This window comes from Emys orbicularis, chromosome 7 (genome assembly GCF_028017835.1).
Source record: "Emys orbicularis isolate rEmyOrb1 chromosome 7, rEmyOrb1.hap1, whole genome shotgun sequence".
In the NCBI taxonomy this organism is placed as follows: domain Eukaryota; kingdom Metazoa; phylum Chordata; order Testudines; family Emydidae; genus Emys; species Emys orbicularis.
Genome location: NC_088689.1, coordinates 65,051,532 through 65,072,354, shown reverse-complemented (window position 1 = coordinate 65,072,354; position 20,823 = coordinate 65,051,532). Strand labels below are relative to the sequence as shown.

Sequence of the window (20,823 nt, the reverse complement as noted above, 5' to 3'; positions counted from 1 at the left end):
TATGAATTCAGTATAACAAATATTTACTGGTATATCAGGCCCTTGGAATGATGTCAGTTTCATTTCAAAATTAAGTTTAAAAATATCTTTCAAAATGTGAGTGAAGGGCAAATAAATCAGAAATTAAATTTAAAGTGTTGTCTGTTTAAAAAATAAAAAAATTGCAGGGCAATATAGATGGTCAGCCAGGAAACATTAATATAAGGATGGTGAAGTTTCTTGAACTCGTATCTTTTTTTAAAGACCTTTTTTTCTAATAAAGTCGAGTGAATGACTTGATCAGTGTCTAATTGGTAAAGCCCTAGGTTCAATAAACAGTAACTGAATGATTTTAGAAGCTTACTAGTCCAACAGTTTGCATGCTGATGTAGTTATTCATTCTTGCTGGAGAACGTGTGAAGTATAGGTAGACCTGATCAGAAACATTGCATTAGTGTGATGAAGCTCACTTTAGTGGTTTATTAGATCTATTTAAATATGCATTAAAATATTTCAGGGACCTATCAAACTGAGAATATAGTTCAGCTTTTAGAGAGAGATGAATATAGTGGCCGTTAAGTTTTAATTGTCTCTTATCTCTTGCTACTAAGGCAATAAAAATAAAAACTTTGTACAGAAATATTTGATATAATACATTATTTGCTGAGAATATTCTTAGTCAGCAAATCCATGCAGACAGGAGCATATATTTTCTGCTTTTCCATCATTTTAATATGTAAGCTGTATGCTTTTAACAATCTTTGTGTTTTTATTGTCTGCTTTTAACGACATTTAGAAATCAGTCTTCCTTTATGATACTGAAAGCTGCTGTTTGAGTGATTTCCACCCTCCAAACAAATTTGGTAAGAAAATTAAAAATTTGAAATGATTCCTCTTGAATCATATTCTTTTGCTGCTGTGCAGATCTGAAGTATTCTGATGAGACTCAGATAAGATGATGTGGCCTTTAGAGAGAGACACATCAAATATAGGCAGACAGCTCCTGTGTCTGGTAACAAAGACTGAGGAGGTCAAAACTATCCCAACAGGCCTGAGCAGGTCAGTCAGAGGCAATGGTTGGAAATAAAATTTGGTGGTGAGGGGGGCAAGGGGCTTGGGTCAAGTCCTGTTCAAAAAGTCAGCTTTGTCAAAAGCTTCAGTCACATTCTTACCTACAGGCAACCTCTGCTGATCCCAACTCATTAATCGAACTGGAGAGCCGTCTTGACCCTGGCTCCTTCCCTTTGAAGTGTTGTGTCCTCTGCAGCATGAGGAAATAATTTGCTGCCTGATTCAATGAGCCATCAGTAGAGCCAGCAGACCTAATGACATGTGAGAATATTAACCTCCTACCACGAAGAGCTGTGAATCTTGAGAGGCAGTCTATAATTCACCCGGCACTCCTGAGCCTTACCTCTCTGTCTTTCTCTCTCATTCACTTTCTCACTCTCATACAGAGGGGGAGAGAGGAGAGACCCTCTTGCCTTAAAACTTTATTTTCTTCAGTAGTGGGAGCCTTACTGAGCTGCTCAGTAATGAGTTACTTTCCTTTTGCAGTTATATAACATTTATACTGAAAACTAGACATCCCTCTTGCATGTAATCATTTCTGCTAAAATCTGACACAGGCTGCATAAGAGACATCAAGAAGATGGTAATTTGAATACTTACGAAAGGAGACTATTTAATGTTTCCTTCTTTATTTTTCATTATCAAAGTAAAAAGTAAAAAAGGGAGAGGACACAGATGGCGCTAACATACTATTCTGTGTTGTGCATTCCAGCTGCCTTTTCCTCAGATTGATTTCCCCTGTAATCCCTACCTTCCTACCCGGGGGAGGGGGGGACGACAAAAAACAAACAAACAAAAAAACCCCCAACTCTTCTACATGGCCAAATACTGTATTTTACAGCAAAGTGTATTTCCATCCCCTGTAAATGTAGTGTAAAGACAGATCCTGGGCCGAATCCTGCTGCCACTGAAGTCGGTGTAAATTCCTGTTGCCTTCAACTGCAGCAAGCTCTCTCCTAAAAGTAGGTTTCTGCTGCTGGTACTACTGCTATTCATTCTATAAAGGAAGATTTGCAGTAAAAGTGAATATGGCCCTGTGCATTTACAACAGTCACCATTAAATGTCAGTAAGTACAAACATTTGCAGCACAGTATCTGAGAAATCATTTCCTATTCAAGTGTAAGGAAAATACTGTTATCTCAGACATCACCATCTTGGTGAATGTTGATTTTTTCCCCATAGCGATCACTATGTTATTGATGAACAAAAACAATATTGCAAATAGATGTACAGTAAACGAAGCCCTCTAGCGCTTTTTTCACGTTGCTAATGTGGCTGTTATTATTGCAAATGCTAAGTGTCACTGCAGTAGATACGCAGGACAGTGAATCCTGGAGCAACTTTGGCCTTAAATACTTTGGAGTTTCCAGTGAGAGGGATTGCTCAGGTGACCTGCACTCTGCTTTCCTAAGTGAATAAAAAAGACTGCTCATCACTCCATATAATCCCTTAATTGTGAAAAAGGACATTGCTTTGGGCTGACAAAGTGTATGAGGAAACTTTTTTATTTCACAAGCTTCTGTTGGTGAAAGAGACAAGCTTTCAAGATACACAGAGCTGCTGCTGCTGTTGTTATTCCTTTTGGCCCTCACTGATAAAATCACATGAGATTTCACTGTGATCAATATGGCAGCATTGAAGTGAAAGTTGCCTGATGGATATGCTAAATAAATTAAAAACACCTCCTGCGTTGAAATTGCTGGCTGTCTCCTGTAGGTTTGGAAGCTACCTGTGACCCCAGTTGGGCCCTGAAAGGGCAAAGTCTGAACCAAAAGAACTTTCATTGGCAACCCAGCAGAATTTAGGCCTGCACTAGAAAGGGTTTGCTGTTACAGATCTACCAGCAAACACCTGTAGTGGAGATGCAGCTTATACTGGCAAAAGAGTGCTGTAGATGATATAGATATATCAGTTCTCTGAATGAAATAAGACATATAGGCAAAGGGGCATTGGTATAACTGTGTTTACACTAGGCAGTGATTCTCAAACTTTTGTACTGGTGACCTCTTTCAAATAGCAAGCCTCTGAGTGCGACACCCCCAATCAATTAAAAACACTTTTTATATATTTAACACCATTATAAATGCTGGATGCAAAGCGGGGTTTCAGGTGGAGGCTGACAGCTCGCAACCCCCATGTAATAACCTTGCAACCCCCTGAGGGGTTCCGACCCCCAGTTTGAGGACCCCTGCACTAGGGCTTTTGGCCAGTATAAAAATGTTGTAAAGAATTACACCCCGAACCAAACATTTTGAGTGTAGATCTAGCCTTAGAGAGAGAGTGTGTGTGTGTGTGTGTGTGTGTGTGTGTGAGAGAGAGAGAGAGAGAGAGAGAGAGAAAGAGACAATATATTGTAACTGTTGGGTGGAAAGAGAAAAAATAGTCTTTTTACAATGGGTATAATGAACATTATTATGCTTTGTTCTGTTTTTGTGCATGTGGTTTATTTTAGATGTTCTAAAGACACTTCTTAACAATGAAAGGGAGGGATTCAAATGGTACGTCCGCAACCCTTCTCTTCTGTCTTGCTTGAGCATCTATTATTTGTTCTCACCTCTCACAGCTGGTCACAAAGGCCAGTCCTCCTTGCCTCTCTCTGCTTCATCTTTTTTATTAAGTTTATTAAAACTAGTCAGATTATACTTTCTTATGGTAGAGGCTCTGCTTCGTCCATTCATTATGGTTTCTTATCTTGGCAGGCAATCTGAATTGAACGGCAGCTAGTCCATTATGCACATATGAAGCCCATCACTCCTCCAGCAGTGGCCAATTCATCAAACATTTATCTTTTGCCCTCTGAGCAGTGCGTCAATTTGCTTGTCAATCCTCAGCCTTGGTTGTTGTAGAAGATAGGAGAAAAATTACTTTTCTTTCCCCCTTCTCACCATACTCTAGTAGTTGAAATGGGCTTTACTCTCTCTCCATGGGCTTTCAACTCTCCTTTTTCTGTTCAAAAAGGGGAGGGGTCAGGTTACTCTCTGAATTAGAGTGATAGAATGATTCAAAATACTTTCAAGTAAAACTTCCATAATGGCACTGCCATTACACTTCTGGATGTCCCTATTTTCATCCCTGTTGTCAGAGGATTTTACAAATGATGTTGAAACATAGCACTTTTACCTGGTTGGTGTTTGTTTTATATAACTAATTAATAAATCTTACATATGTGGTTTTTGAAAGGTTGACTAGATCTTTTACCAGTTATAATCAGTACTCTTTGTTGCTCTTACAGAATTAGGAAATGGCGCTGTATATGTCTTTTAAAATTAATTTGGAAAACATTGGTTTTGTTATGATCAAGTTCTTTGTTAGGAATGGGGAGGAGATAGATGAGGTATATTGGTTTCAAACAAACAAACAAACCAACCAACAATCTCCCCCACATTGTGCTTGTTCCTTGCAAAATCATTTCCAGGGTTTGAGGAGAAGGATATTAAGGTCCCCATTCTTAGGAATGCTGCTGCTGAGATGTGCACAGTGGTCCACAGTGACTTCCCCTGAGTTGTTTGTTACAAATGGCTTTTGATAAAGTATGAAGGAGTGCAGTAGTCTGTTGCCTAGTGCAGTGGTTCTCAAAGCCGGTCCGCCGCTTGTTCAGGGAAAGCCCCTGGTGGGCTGGGCCGGTTTGTTTACCTGCTGCGTCCGCAGGTTCGGCCGATTGCGGCTCCCACTGGCCATGGTTCACCGCTCCAGGCTAATGGGGGCTGTGGGAAGCGGTGGCCAGCACATCCCTCTGCCCACGCTACTTCCTGCAGCCCCCATTGGCCTGGAGCAGCAAACCGCGGCCAGTGGGAGCTGCATTCGGCCGAACCTGCGGACGCGGCATGTAAACAAACCGGCCTGGCTCGCCAGGGGCTTTCCCTGAACAAGCGGCAGACCGGCTTTGAGAACCGCTGCACTAGGCAACAGATTACTGCACTCCTTCATACTTTATCAAAGGCCATTTGTAACAAACAACTCAGGGGAAGTCATTGTGGACCACTGTGCACATCACAGCAGCAGCATTCCTAAGAATGGAGACCTTAATATCCTTCAATATTTGGAGTTTTACTCAAAGCTGCAACTCCAGGAGTGAGGTGATACAAAAATCTCAGTTTTTTTCTATACGAAAAAGTAAGCTTCTAGTCTTCATGGTTGTACAGAGAAGTTTGAAAACATGACCCAAATGCACCTATGGGCTCAAAAACCAGAAGACTGAGATTTTTTTTTTTTTTAATCTCATGATTTTTAAGCTATTCTTGATTTCTTGGAGGCCTGAATCATTGCTTTTGGGCACTTGGGATTGATAGTACTGCATACTCTAAGCACAGAGCAAAATTTAGGGTTGTAAAACTAAGTAAACTAGAGAGAACGTGTTTTCAAGAACCCAGCCTGTAAAACAACTGATTCTTGTACAGCTTTATTCCTTAACTTGTCTTGTAGGGCCTGTCATTGCTGTATGTGTGGGACCTAATGTCACACACATACACACATCGCCTTGGATACATGTAGTTTCTGAGCAAAGCAGGCGAGTAAGGACAGATTATCCATTCATTGTGTGTCGAAGAGTGTGTGCAGTAAGGGAAACAGCTTCTCGGATACATTGGGCAACCAGTTTGGGATGAAGGGTCAATTCCAATTTTTCCTGTGATTTTTGTATGTTAGTATTACAAACAAAGTAGTATGCAAATCTAATCTCATGAAGACTCTCTTTAGGAGGAGGGTTATTTAGTGGTCACTGCCAATCCTCCCCCTTCACTTCCTCCTTTCTCCACCACTCATTAGAAGGCCTGGTTTCAGTTTTGGTCCAGTGGGAGGAATCTGGAAACAGTTCCATCCAGATACCATACTGCCTCAAGTGGAGTGATGCATGCTGCAGTCTTCGGGAGCAGCCTCCGTGCAAACAGCCCCAGAGATCTTGGCGAGAAGATGGCATTTATTATTGATGTGCCACCACTGTGTATGGACCACAAGGACCCTGCTCCTGTTCTTTGGGGATTACAGTTTACACTGAGGCCTAGCCTACACTAGAAAAGGATTGCTGGTATAGCTATACAAAGATAGCTATATTGGTAAACACTCCTCTTGTAGACATGGTTTATATTGGCTGTATAGCTTATGCCATGTCCCCAAATAAAATAAGCTATACCAGCAAAAGCACTCTTCTGCCAGTATAACTGTATCTACGCTAGGGCCTTTTGCTGGTATAAAAGTTTTTTAAAAATCAATCTCACGCCTAACCAATATTAATATACTACCAAACATTTAAAGTGCAAATCTGGCCTGAGAGAGAGTGAACTACATACAGTCTGCTATGAATTACAGTGGGGTAGGTTATTTTTAGATTTTGTAGGTTTGATTTTCATCATTAATGGGTCCACAACAACACACGAAGCTTAGCTGACACTGATGTGATTTAAAGAGGGATTTGAATGAAGAGAGGGAAGATGCTTGGCATTAGAACTGAACCCAGAGTCATCTTTGTTAGTTGGATTTTTCTTAAATTGTAGTTGTAGTTGAGAAAAAAGTCCAGAATAAAACCTGAAAATCAGGCAACCGCATCTGATTTGTGGTATCATTCTGAATGTGGAACTCAGCCCAGCTTTGTAAACCTGGCTAAAAGTTTCATGCAAACCCCTTCTTGTCCCACAAGTGCTGGGAATGGACGTATTGTTTTGGTTGAGTTTTGCTTCAGGTTTTCAGGTTCATTGGAACTGAAAGTGAGACTTAATGTGGAGTCAGAATAGGGGGAACTGAAACTCAGCAAGTTTTGCTGAACCCCCCATGTGAATTTGGTATATCAAGTTAGAAATGTCTCCATTTATATTATGGATCTCTCTTGTTGTGGTAGTTAAAGTGCGGGACTGGAAGTTGGGAAACCTGGGTTCTGTTCCCTTCTCTCCTAGAGAATTGTTGGGTGTCAACTGGGGCTAGTCCCTTAATCGCGCTCTCTTCCTTAGTTTTACCCTCTGTGTAATGGCGATTCTTTGCTCAAAGCAGTTTTGTGACGCTTAATACATTAACATTTGTAAAAATGCCTTAAGATCCTTGGACAGTTGGTGCTATAGAAGCGCAAATCAGTCTTGTTTTCTTTAATTTAAATACTGAAATTATGATTAGTGCCTCAGTGTGTGCTGCTGCTTTTTTTTTTTTTTTTTTTTTTTTATCTGCTAAGAAATTTAGAATGGCAAGGAGTGAGAGATTTAAACAAGCTCTCCTCTCGTAACAGCTCTGTTTTTAACTTCTGGTAATGGCTATCTGTTGTCACCAGAGCCCAAATCAATTTTAAGGGAAAAGCCAAACTCTCTCATTTACATATGGTTAACTGCCCTCTCTTTTTCCTGTTAAACCAGAAAAAAAGTAATTAGGAATGAGTCAGCTGTCTTATTAAGAGAGAGAGGGCAGCATGTTCTCTTTTAAATATACTTCTGAGCATACTGTTACTTCAGGACAAGGACAACTGCATAATATGGAGGTTTGGCCATTCTTTGATGAGATAACATTGCTTTTCTCTCTCTCAAAATCCTGTGAATGCACAGCCAAATATTACCAATAAGAGGAGCTGCTATTTAGTTTCAGTGTAACCAAATCCATTTCCACATCAAGCCAGAGGGACTGTATAAAATAGCATAGTCGACAATTACTGTGTCCATGCACAGAAAAATCTCTACAGTGACATTCCTTTATGATTAAAACTTTGCTGGAAATCATGAATGAATTATGGAAAAGTGAGCTGGGAGAAATCAGACTGATTAGCTGAAGGACTTGGATAAAAGGACATTGCTGAGACCTTTGTATTCTAAAGGATTATTTACTGTCTGGTTACAGAACATCTTAAGTCATTTTGCAGAAGGAGTCAGTTGCCTGTTTAGCGCACTGTTTTTGTAAGCTAATGAGGGCAAAGCATGAGCCATAGGCAATGATGCTGTGATATTAGCTGTGACAGGGAGCTTGATCATAATTATCTTAACGAGGATAGGGTTAATTACAGTGGAAACTTAAAGTTCTTTCTGTACAGATCAGGCAGAGCTGAATACATTGTGATGTTTTGTCATTTTGATGTGACTTTGGAAATTGCAATGGAAATCTCTTGGCAGCACTTGCTCTCCTCTGGGAGTGGAGTGTGAGCCCTGCAATGAGGTAACTGAGATGGTACCTGTGGGTGAGATAATGGGCAGCTTTCATGTCATTAGAACAGGGAAAAAGCAACCTGCAATACACTTCAGTGATGCTTATTATCTTTCTAAACCAACTAGGGAAAAGAGCTAGCTGCCACTACCCCTTATGTCCTGGTTCTATTGTGGTGGTGAGGCTGTGTCTGTTAATTGACCAAGATGGGAGTTGCTCCCCTGCTATGAATTATGAGGAAGCATCCGAGATTTCATTTTAAGATGTTGCTGTTTCTAAGAAAATTCCTCCAGCTTTCTCTGTCTGTCTAGGTTTTGTTGTTGTTGTTGTTGTTGTTTGTTTACCATTCTTCTCACAGTGATATAACTGCTGCTTTTGCTGTCTCTTCACCCTTTCACTTTTGGGTATGTTAATAATAAAATATTTTGAATACAATAATGTGTTCCTTCAAGCACTTCATTGAAAGGGTAATATTTTATGTTGTACTTTTATGGCACCTGTCACCTGAGGCCCTCAAAACATTTTCCAAACATCTATTTGGCCTCACACCTGTATCAGGTAGGCAGGTTTTATTCCCACTCCACAGATGACAAACCACGGCACCCAGAGGTTATGTGACTTGCTGAAGTTCAAGTAGCAAATCGACTCATACTTACAGCTTATGCTTTTCAGTCCCAGGATATAACTACTAGATGACATTCCCCTTATATATTATGATGAGGATACACTTGCACTTTTATATAGATTTGATAACTTATATCACTCATGATAGCAAACAAAATTTCTTCATTGTTTCCTCAACAACTTTCAAATGAATTTCTTTTTTGATTCTTTAGTGGGAGTAGGAGGGGGGGAAGCTGACAATTCTGTGAATAGCAAAATAACATGGATGTAAATTTATGTTAATTGTCTACACCCTCTCTGCACTGTAGCAATCTCTGCCCTGTCCCTAGGCTCTGAATTTAGCTGATTAAATCACCAAGTGCACACCATGCTGATGACATAAAAACAACAATTAATAAGCAACCCCCTGTGTAACACGGCTCCTTTTTAACTGAGCAGTTAATAACATTACATGGCAAAAATTATCAAAACCAGACAGGTGTAAGGGGATTTACACACAATTTTCTCTACTCATCTATGAAGCTAGTACCATTGTACTCAGCCTAAGATTTAGAAAGAAAGGCCGTTTCAATAGGCAACTCCCTCTAGTGTTTCAGGGCCTTTGTCCCACTTCATGGCTTGTCATTTTGTTTTATGCCTCCCCTGCAGCAGTTTTGGATGTATGCTTTCTTCTCCTTGCCAGTTGCCAACCATTTGCTGATTCTCATGATAAGGGCATTATATTTGCATAACATAACTCAGGAACAATGTGTATTTTGATGCTGACACTGACCAGAACCCAAGCAATGTTTATTCACATAGGATCTATTAGTGTCCCATAAGGCTCTGTGGTGCTGACAGGGTAGTGGTCTATTTTGAACTCCTTTTGGCAAGCAGAAGCCTTATATTAAAAAGTGAGGGTTGGATATTCTCCACTATTAACTATTTATATAATAAAGAGTGTTTAAGAGGAATTTTCCAAACTAGGTTTGTCAAATAAACAAATTAAAAATCATAACCGCATAATAAATTAGCTCCTACTTCCTCTAGATTGCTTTTCTTTCACCGGTACTTGTGCAGAAGCATTGGTGAAGACCTGGATTCTAATCCTGATCCTGGCAGAGGGCTTGTACGGAGTGCTTTGCTGGTATAGCTATACCAGTACACTATACCTAGGCTGACCAGACAGCAAGTATGAAAAATCGAGACTGAGATTGGGGGGTAATAGACGCCTATATAAGAGAGAGCCCCAAATATCGGGATTGTCCCTATAAAATCGGGACATCTGGTCACCCTAACTATACCAAAAAAATGCTCCTAGTGTGCATGCAGCTTATGCTAGAAAAACTGCTTTTGCCAGGATAGCTTATTCCAGCTGCCTCCCTGCTCCCTCCCCCACAAACCCCCCAAACCATAAACAAATAAAATAAGCTGTACGTCTACACTGGGGGCCTTTGCTGACACAGCTATGTGGGCCAGAGATCACACCCCTGACTGGCATAGCTATTCCAGCAAGAGGTTGTAGTGTAGACCTGGCCAATGACTTGCTTTGGGCAAATTCACTTAACCTCTGTGTACCTCAATTGCCCATAAGTACAATGGGGTTAATGATACTTACACTGCATTATCTGAGAGAAGTATAGTTAAGTGTTTGAAGTGCTGTGAGATCCTTAGACTGAAGGTGCTGTTTAAGTACTTGAGTGCTGATTTTTACTTTTGAATATTTATAACTGAGTAGACAATGCCCTTAAACTTTAGTTTGAAGGTTGCAGGTTTGACTTCCCACATAGGAATTTTCAATTTGCACCCTCTAACTATGCTTCATAATGGCAATGGGGGAGGCGGTGATGGATCTGCAAAAACAACGTCTGGGTTTTTGTTGACTTGGTGGACATTAAATTAATCCATGCAATTAAAAAATCACATTTCATATTAACTGCTGCATATTCCTCCATTAGTGACATGTTCCATATCTCTCTATAAGAGGCTTACCTTATTTTTTTAAATGGATCTTTGCGAAAAGAAACAAAGAAAGAGGTGGGGAGTGGAATGGGGGAAATCCCCCTGGTATAAATGTCATTAGAAAATGAATAAATAGTGTAGACTACATCTCCCTTATTCATCACATTTTATAAAACAGCCAGGAGATACAGTGATGATCTTCCCACTGGTCGGCATAGTAGATCAACTGTCAAGTCATGCAATCTCAGCATCTCTCTAGGTGTCTGGTAGGTGAATGAGCTGTGAATGTGAGGCTGTTCATTTGCACCATATAACCTGCTTTCTCTCTTGATTAATGTGGGTTTTTCTCCCCTACCCTCACCCCCCTCAGGAATGTGCAAGCCTATGAAATTAAGAGTTAATTTTGGAATAAGTGCCCTAGCAGAGCAGGGAAGCTAGCTCATCGATATCTTACTCTACTTTCCTAACTGGGTGATGGTTTCCCACAGATACCTGGCATTTGCATTTTTATGCTGTAAAGTTCTTCTTTTTAAAATTGCTTTCTACAGTTTGAACCCTGGGTTGGGGCAGTAGGTTTTAAAATCAAAGCATATGGCTTCTGTGTCTGGAGCAACTCTGCAGATATGAAGCATTTTATGTTGGTCGCAGAGACGCAAGCAGTAGCAAATTAAGCAGTTAATAAAAAAGAAGAAAAATCCCCTCAGCTTTTCCTATAATTGCATGTAGGGTAACTGCTAAGAAATGATACTTGAAGTTGTATTTATTATTGTTATTGGGGTATGATATTTCTTGGCAGAAATGATGGATGACAACTTAAATTTGTGTCCAGGGAATGAAGGTGAACTGTGACAGAGTTATTTATCTTGGGAATGGAGGTTAGGGTCAGGCGAGGCTGGGTGCCTGAAGGCACAAGACATTGACAAATTCATCCTGCAGGCCCCATATCTGAAGCCTTTTGTTTTGGATCCTGGCTACTCACTAAGTGACCCCCATCCTTCATCCTGCCAGCATGTGAAGGATGTGTTGCCGTGCCAGCATTCCCCTTGCCACTAATTCTTGTCATTCACTCTCCTGACAGGGCCAAACCAAAACTGTTCTCTCTCTTGAAAGGGAAGGTTAAAATATTTATTTCAGCTCATAATGGCCTCTCTGATTTAATGGAGTATCATTTTTCCTGTTGTCTTTGTCGTTTGCAGGTCACTAGAAGGACTAAAAACATTCAGTTGCCTGGAAGAGTTGATCTTGGACAACAATCTCCTCGGAAATGACCTTCGGTTACCCAGGTTACCTCACCTCCATACCTTAACGCTCAACAAGAACCAAATATCCTTTCAAAGAAATACCTGCAAAATGTCAAATGAGTTTTATGTGTCAGCCAAATTAAAGTATGTGAAATATAGTTCATGTGCAGACAAAGCAGCCTCTCTCTTGGCACCTGGAATACTTCACAGTAATTTATTATAGGTCATTCATAAATGAAATGCACCATTATATCTTCCTGTTGCTCCATTTTAGAGTGAGATCTAAGTTATGGTTCTGAAGGAATCTTTTTTAATAGATAAAATAGAGAGAGAAAATAATGTCAATGCTGGCAGTGTGCAGAAGCTCCCGTGTTTGCTTGGGGTTTTGTTGCAGGCTGACCTCTAGTGGAATAGAGCGTGCAGTGAAATAGCATAAACTTTTAGTACTTTGGATACCTCTTTTTAATACAAAAAAACTCCTCGGATGTAGTGATCTGTTAATGCAGTTGGTCAATATGAACAGTTTGGTAGCTGCTGCGCACGTGCAGTTCTGAGTCAGTCACTGAATTTATGACTTTCCCATTAGCTACCCAAAAAACCCCAAAAGATGAAGGCAATCTAAACCTGGGTCCAATTCAATACGACATTTAAGAATGTGCTTACATCCATCAGTAACCAGCAAAGCACTTAAGCATGTGCTAAGTGCCATTAGAAGCAATATTTTAGTGCATGTGTTTACACGTGCACACGCACACACACCTATATTCACCAAAGTTAGGGGTGATCAAACTGTGGCCTGAAGTCAAATGAAGCCTGCTGAGTCCTGAAGCACAGACCATGGAGGCCCCTTCCTTGTAATGGCAGTATAAGGACAAAGCTGCTCAAGCATTTATTACAGTAAATGCAAACAGAAAAGCAATTTATAGTCATCTATTGTAGTGCATAAAAAGTAGCTGCAAATATTAGAGTTGCACACATTTATCTTTGACTTTTTAAATTTAAAATATTGAAAACATATGAGCAAAATTAGGTGTAATCTTGGGGTCTGATTAACTTGCCAGTGCAGCCCTCTGTGTTCCAAAGATCACCTCTGTACTAGTTTAATTTGGTTGGGTTTCTGGTTAATGGCAAGGTTCTGAGGGTTGGATATAGACAACTGTTTTGTTTTTTTATTTGCTTTTACAGTAAAACCTTGATCAAGCACACTACGACACAGCACAAACAAAAAAAATTCTTGCTGATCCTTCCCCCGGTACAAAATCTGATGAAGCATTCCCCCAGCATGGGGCATATAGTGTGGGTTGCCAGATCAGTGTGTGTGTGTAGTGCTGCATTCCCCTGTTGCCAAGTAGAGGACACTCTCCTGAATCAAGACAAAATGAACAGAATCAGAGAAGGAAATATCTTTAGTGCAATTTAAAGAGGTTCTGTTAGAATTACAATGATGTTCACTATATAGCACCAAATCCTGCTTGCCTTTGTCCAGTGAACAGTCCCTCAAAGTAATTGTGAGTAAGGTGAGCAGGGTTTGGTCCATGCAGCAGTTTTTTAAAATGCAGTTTTAAAATTATGAAGGCTAGTTCTCCGGGTGTATCTCTGAAAACTCAGCTGTTCTGTGGGATAAGGAATTACATATACCAGTGTACATTCCTGTAGTGTGTGGCCAATAATTTAACAATGGATGTACACAAAATTTGTTAGTACAGTCAAGGCGGGGGGTTTGGGGGGGGAGGGTGTTGAACTTGCAGAGAAGGGGAAAAAATTGCTCTTCAGAAGTATTTTTGAGTTCTATAGATAGGTGATCTTTGGCAGAGAGGAAGGAGACCTACCATAATCTTCTCTTCAGTTTGGATGGCACATTTGAAGAATGAGGGTTCATGTGAGCCTCCTGCAGCACATCAACTGGTACATCCTTTACTTGGCTATTTGCAAGGGGCCATGGATATTTAATAGCATAATGAAATGTGTACCATAGGGGATCAGTTTATAGTGGACTGTAGTGATGTTAGAAGCCAGAGTGCAGTAGCACTGTGGAAAAGGACATGACATCAGGAGGAGGAACCATCTAGAATAAAACAGGAATTGTTCTATCCTTCCAAAAGGGAAATATTCACAATCCATTTTATTTCTGAGATGACCTATGGTGCATGGAGTAGAAGGGAAGGAAATTAAATGCTTAATGGTGAAAATCTGTGGAAGAAGCAGGTAAACTTGAAGCCTAAAAATTCCTAGTCCTGTTCCCGAGCAGTGATTAGAGCACTTTAGCAGCCATTAAGTCATGGCTGTCTGAACTCTTCAGGATAATGAACTGCTGTATCCATTCTGATGAACTTCACACTACCCTGGAAGAAGGCGGCATTGCATGTCATGAAGAATGGTCACCCTATTTGACAAGAAGGATCACCTGGATTCAGGGTATGCTCTCCAGGCAAAAGGAATTTATATTGAGCCCAGGATTAGAAACATCCCTCCCCTTTTCCAGTCTTTGTCTCATGCTCACAACAAGGGACTCTTGAAATACTACAAGAAAGCTTAGCTCAGCCCTATGCCCTTCATATCTGAGAAAAACATCTGGGAATCTACCTACACAGAGATGCATAAATACCACTTTGGAAGATCACTCGCTCCCAAAGTATGCAGTAAGTTTGGTCAGTATTAAGGAATCTATCCCTGGGCCTATCAATCTACTGCCTGTACGCAACCCTCTATCTTCATCAAATTATGTACAACACTAGCAAAGAACCATTTTCAGCTGCACCTTGTCTGTTGCCAAGATTCTGTACCTCTGCCAGTCAGGCTTGAGGTCAGAAGATGGAACCGAAATGGCAGCATTTGTGCTGATGGATGACGTCATATTGCACCCAGACAGGGAGGATATCTACTTGCGTATTACTAGATATTTCTGTGGTTATCCCACCTCGAATACCTAACAGGAGCTAGTGGAAAGCAGTCAGTTGGCTGAGGTCCTTTCACACTGCACGTAGGGTATGCCTACACTGCAGCTGGGAGTCTACTTCCCAGTGGGCCTAGGCAGACACGGGATAGCTCTGCTCGAGCTAGTGCACTACAAATAGCAGTGTAGTGAGGGGTAGCAAGGGCAGCGGCTCAGGCTAGCCACCTGAGTACATACTGCAGGGGGTCCTGGTGGGTTTGTACTTCAGCAGCTAGCTTGAGCTGCCACCCCTGCTACACTGCTGGTTTTAGCCCACTAGCTCAAGTGGAGCTAGCACCCGTCTGTCTACCCGTGTTTGGAAGCATGCTCCCAGCTTCAGTGTAGACATACCCACCGCCTCTCTTTCAGAGGCTAACTTCCCTGTTGGTACCACACCATTCACCTGTGGAATCTCTCCTGAATCTCTCCTGATCATCATCAAATTGAAGCAATCACATTCTCAAATGTAAATAATGTGTAGCTCTACATCTTGCTCATTTCAGTCTCTGGTAGCACTGTTGCCTGGCCAAGATAAGCAGGTGGATGGAAGGTAGATGGGTGAAGCAAAGCCCGAGCAAGACAGACTGGAAGCTATGAGGGAAAAGAGAAATCGGTGCAGCTGCCAAATATACCTTCTTCCATCTGCTTTTGGCAAGAGCAGAGAATACTATCAGACCAAGGTCTGGTCTTCATAATGTCCAGGCTGGATTACTGCAGCTCATTGTATTAGGAATTACTGCACTGACCTTAAAATGTGGGAGCTCCAAATGATTCACAATGCAGCAGCCCATCTCCTGAATCACACCAGCTACCAAAAGCATAACACAATGGTGCCCCATTTACTACATTGGCTTGCCATAGAATATGGGTATTCATATGGTGATCTCCAAGGCTGAGGAAGCTCTCCAGCTAGAGAGGACTGCTGCCACACCACCGGGGGAGGAGGATACAGCTCGGTCACAGGGAGGACCCTGGCTGCTGGTTATTTCTGGTAGCAGGCAGTGCTCCCTCCCTGCTCCCAACCCACCCACCATATTGATGAAGAACAATTATGCTGCCCTGGAAACAAGGGATGAGGAATTGCCCCCAAAGGTGGAGAAGGAGAAGCTCTGTACTTCAAAGGCTGGGAGAATCGTGGTCACCACTCCCAAGAGGAAATGTAGGGTAGTGGTGGTCAGTGACTCCCTCTCAGGAGGACGGAGGCAGCCATCTGTCATCCTGATTAGCATGTTGAATGGAGTGTTGCCTGCCAGGAGCCTGTATCAAGACATTATAGAAGGAGTGTCAAGGATCATCCAGGCTTCTCACTACTACCCCATGCTACTCATCCATGTGGGCATTAATGATACTGCAAGGTATGACCCTCAGCAGATCAGAAGTGACTACAGTGCTCTGGGAGTAAGGGTAATGGAGCAGGTGGTGGTCTCTTTGAGCCTTCTGGTCAAGGGTAGGAGCCCAGGCAGAGAAAAATGCATCTTGGAGGGGAATGCATGAATTTGCCGATGGTATTGCCAGGAGGCAATACCCAGCTTCCTTGACCACAGGATGCTGTTCTGGGAAGGAGGACTGCTGGCAGAGATGGCATCCATCTATTGAGGAAGGGGAAGATGTCTTTGGATAAAGGCTGGCTAACCTAGCAAGATGGGCTTTAAACTAGGTTCTATGGGGGCAGGAGACAAAAGCCCACAGGTAATTCAAAAACATGGAGACCTGGGAGAAGGGTCAAAATCTGGGGAGACCATGGGCAATTATATCAGGGACAAAAGAGGGAACATAGAGGAGATATCAAATCAGTATCTTAGATGTCTGTATACGAAGATGTGTACACTTGCACTGAGGTTGAGATGGAAATAGGAGGAGGACTTGTTGAAAGTCTCTGGGTAAGGATAAAAGGGGTAAAAAACAAGGGTGATGCCATGATAGGGATCGGCTGATTAAATAATTAAAGATCTAGAAAACATCCTATGAGGGAAGATTGAAAAAAATTGAGTTTGTTTAATCTGGGAAAGAGAAGACTGAGAGGGGACATAACAGTTTTCAAGTACATAAAAGGTTATTACAAAGAGGAGGGAGAAAAATTGTTCTCCTTAATCTCTGAGGATAAAACAAGAAGCAAAGGACTCAAACTGTAGCAAGAATGGTATAGAATGGACGTTGGGAAGAACTTCCTAACTGTCAGGGTGGTTAAACACTGGAATAAATTGCCTAGGTAGGTTGTGGAATTTACATCATTGAAGGTTTTTAAGAACAGGTTAGAGAAACACCTGTCAGGAATGGTCTAGTTATTACTTAGTCCTTCCTTGAGTGGACTATATGACCTATTAAGGTCCCTTTCAGTCCTACATTTCTGTAATTCTAAGGGGAAAATCAGGATATCTGAGGTCCTCCTTTAATAGACCAAGCTAACTAAAAGTATGCCTCTTGTTCTCTGATTGCAACGTCCCTCACTGGTTATGTTCTATAGGGAATTAAGCTGTCGGTCTCCAAGTTAAAACTTGAGAGGCCAAGCTTTCTTGGCAGCTGTCTTAAATACCGTGCAACTCCTTTCCAGAGGAGTTGAAAGTGACCACAAATCTGGCCACTTTCAGAACTCTTTAATCCAACTCTTACAGTCGCTCTTACAGTAACAACTACTAAGAAAAAAGAAAGGAGAGGGAAGAGAAGTGAACTCTCTCTGACGCATGCACACATATACACTACTGACCCAGCAACCTTTAAGGAGGAGTGAAGTCTTGTCCACTTTATTGGACTTTTTCTTGCTCCTGTTGAATATAAGAGTGCTTAGATACTATGGTGATGTGCACCAGAAGATATTAGATAGTCAAGTTAGGTGGAAAAGAATATAAGTATCTTTGATTGTTTCACAGCAGACAATACAGTATTGTTAGTATGGTGAAAGGGAGATAGGAAGAAGATATTTTTGGGTGTGCCTAGCTTGTAAAAGGTGACATCAGTCTAACAATGCATGCAACCTCCATTGGAACTGCTTCACCACCACTTCTTGTGAACAATTGTATGGCCAATATTCTGCTGTTGAAATGTGGTGGTTGATTTTTATCAGTAGAAAAAAATAATCTATTCATGTGCATGTGTGTGTTTATGCAATGGGTGGTACACAATGTGTATGCACATACTTTGTCTATGTCAATATATGCACAATGAGCAGACATTAAAAGGTTTAGAGACATTACTCATTCTAGTGATATTCTCTGAGTTAAAAATGGGGAATACTGCAGGAACCAGGAATATCTGTAGATCTAGAATAAACATTTTAAGCATGTCTGTGTGTATACACACACACTCACACATTAGGCATACTTTAAAAAGTTTATTCTATCTATTTCTTTGGGATTGGGAGGTATACACATGTATAAGTTTGTACATTTTACTGTGTACTGACAGTTGTGGTATCTTTAACCAATTTGAATAAAATAAAGGGACAGATATCTCATTATTTTTTTTGGTGAGGATTTATTTTTTGGTAAGTGTCCTTAGGAACAACATAAACTATTGGTATGATTGATGATACTACTGAATAAGGAGATTGGGGAATACTTCCTGAGGCCCTTTAATTGACATAGTTGAGATATTTTAAAAACAGATTTCAAGTGATGGAGACGGTGGTATTGACATTTGTAGGCTACGCACATGCACATGGTAGGTAGTCAAATATCTAAATAGTCAAAATGTACATACAAAAAAAAAAAAATCTCCATCAGTCCAGCACCAACGTGTCTACGCTTCAAAAAAATAATCTCTAATAGTGTCCTTGGATTTAATGGTGGATTTACTTTTCACAGAGAGCAGAGCTAAAATTGTGGTCTTAAAGTGCTATAGAAGGATTTTGCAGCTCTTTGGTTCAGATCACACCATGATGACACCCTCTGGGCTGCAATAATAAACCACAATGGGGAAGCTGAGAATGGATTTTCACTCCCACTTCTGACTCTGCTTACTTTGTCTGTTCTCAGCACAGCCTTATAGATATTTTAATGCATTATTTTGGTGGCCTAGTGTTGATCTTTTATAATGAGCGCATGATATGCCAATTAATGAAACAGTGCACTGAGGCATCATGAGCTATGATTCATTTCAGGGAAGCACTCAATCACGAGAAAGCTCCTACGTGACTTCAACATACTTTGCAAAGAATAATCTGTGACAGTAGATGGATGGGTCTCCTAGTTCGGGGGGGAAATCTTTACATGTGATGGGCTCATAGCTATTTTTCATGGGTGTGTGTGCGATGGTTACAGTCCTAGAGAGCAGAAGTTCAATTAATGAACTAAGGCATAATCATTTTAGTAATGACTTGGTCTCAATTGCTAACATAAATGATTCTGGCTTTCAAATTTTACCATCGTTTTCCACACATTTCTTTTGAAGTGCTACCAGCATATGCTGCTTGTTACTGTCCAAAAATCCACTTTTCTATAAATAAATAGTTTTTTTGGGGGGTTTCTTAGGTTAGGGAATGTGTCTTACTCCATGTTTCTGTAAAACACCATGAAAATTTGTGGTGCTACATACATTACTATTTTAAATAAAATAAAAAAATCCATAGGATACCATCATCCATTCCATTGCAACAGGGTAGATTAAAGACTGCTAATAATGCATGTCTCAATAAAGAATGTGGTGAGACTTCATATAAAACTGGCTATCAACTGAATTGGGGTATGATTCCCTTCATGCTTGCCCAGAAGTTTACATGCAAAACTAAAATCTCTAAATCATAGAAATGTTATTGCTGGAAGAGATCTCGAGAGGTCATCAAGTCCACACCCTGTCCTGAGGCAGGACTAAATAAACCTAGACCATACCTGGCAGCTGTTTGTCTAGCCTGTCACTGCCCTTTTTATAACAGCCCATAACATATTTGAAGACTGTTATCAGGTTCCCCCTCAGTCATCTTTTCTCAAGACTACACATGCCCAGGGTTTTTTTAACCTTTCCTCATAGGTCAGGTTTTCTAAATCTTTTATCATTTTTGTTGCTCTCCTCTGGACTCTATCCCATTTGTCCACATCTTTCCAAAAGTGGGGTGCCCAGAATTGGACATACCAGGGCTTAATGGAGTGTGACAATTATGTTGTATGTGTTACATACAACACTCCTGTTAATATACCCCAGAATGATATTAGCCTTTTTTGCAGCTGCATCACATTGTTGACTCATATTCAGTTTTGATCCACTATAACCCTAATTCTTTATAGCAGTTCTACTATCTAGCTGGCTATTCCCTATTTTGTAGTTGTGCATTTGATTTTTTCCTTCTAAATTAAAGTACTTTGCACTTATCTTTAGTGAATTTCATCTTGTTGATTTCTGACCAATTCTCTAATTTGTCAAGATTGTTTTGAATTTTAATCCAGTCCTCCAAGGTACTTGCAACCCCTCCCAGCTTGGTGTCATCCACAAATTTTGTAAGCATAGTTTCCACTCCATTATCTAAGTCATTAATGAAAATATTGAATAGTACTGGATCCAGGACTAACCTCTGTGGGATCCCACTAGATACGCTTTCCCAGTTTGACAGCGAACTATTGATAACTACTCTTTGAATGTGGTCTTTCAACGAGTTGTGCACCCACTATATAATAATTGAATCTAGACCACATTACCCTAGTTTGTTTATGAAACTGTCATCTGATACTGTGTCAAAAGCCTTACTAAACTCGAGATATCATGTCTACTGCTTCCATCCACTGGGCCAGTAACTCTCTCAAAGAAGGCAATTAGGTTTGTTTGGCATCATTTGTTCTTGTCAAAGCCATGCTGGCTGTTACTTATCACCCTATCATTCTCTTAGTTGACTGCAGCAAAGGAATAGGGTGGATTTTCTTCTGCAGGCTTTGATATGGTATCTGGCTGCAAATGAACTCTAATTTTTCTTTCACAGTGTAACAAGCAAGGCACTGGCTGGG

At 40.8% G+C, this 20,823-nt stretch overlaps 1 protein-coding gene across 1 annotated transcript in view; it reads left to right on the top strand.

The window, feature by feature from the left end:
• The window catches only part of LRMDA (leucine rich melanocyte differentiation associated), a 950,360-nt gene that overhangs the window by 518,228 nt on the left and 411,309 nt on the right, over window positions 1-20,823 (top strand). Inside the window, exon 3 of the mRNA XM_065408750.1 lies at window positions 11,920-12,046. Coding sequence (XP_065264822.1) covers window positions 11,920-12,046 — 127 coding nt within the window. The remainder of the gene's footprint in view (window positions 1-11,919; window positions 12,047-20,823) is intronic.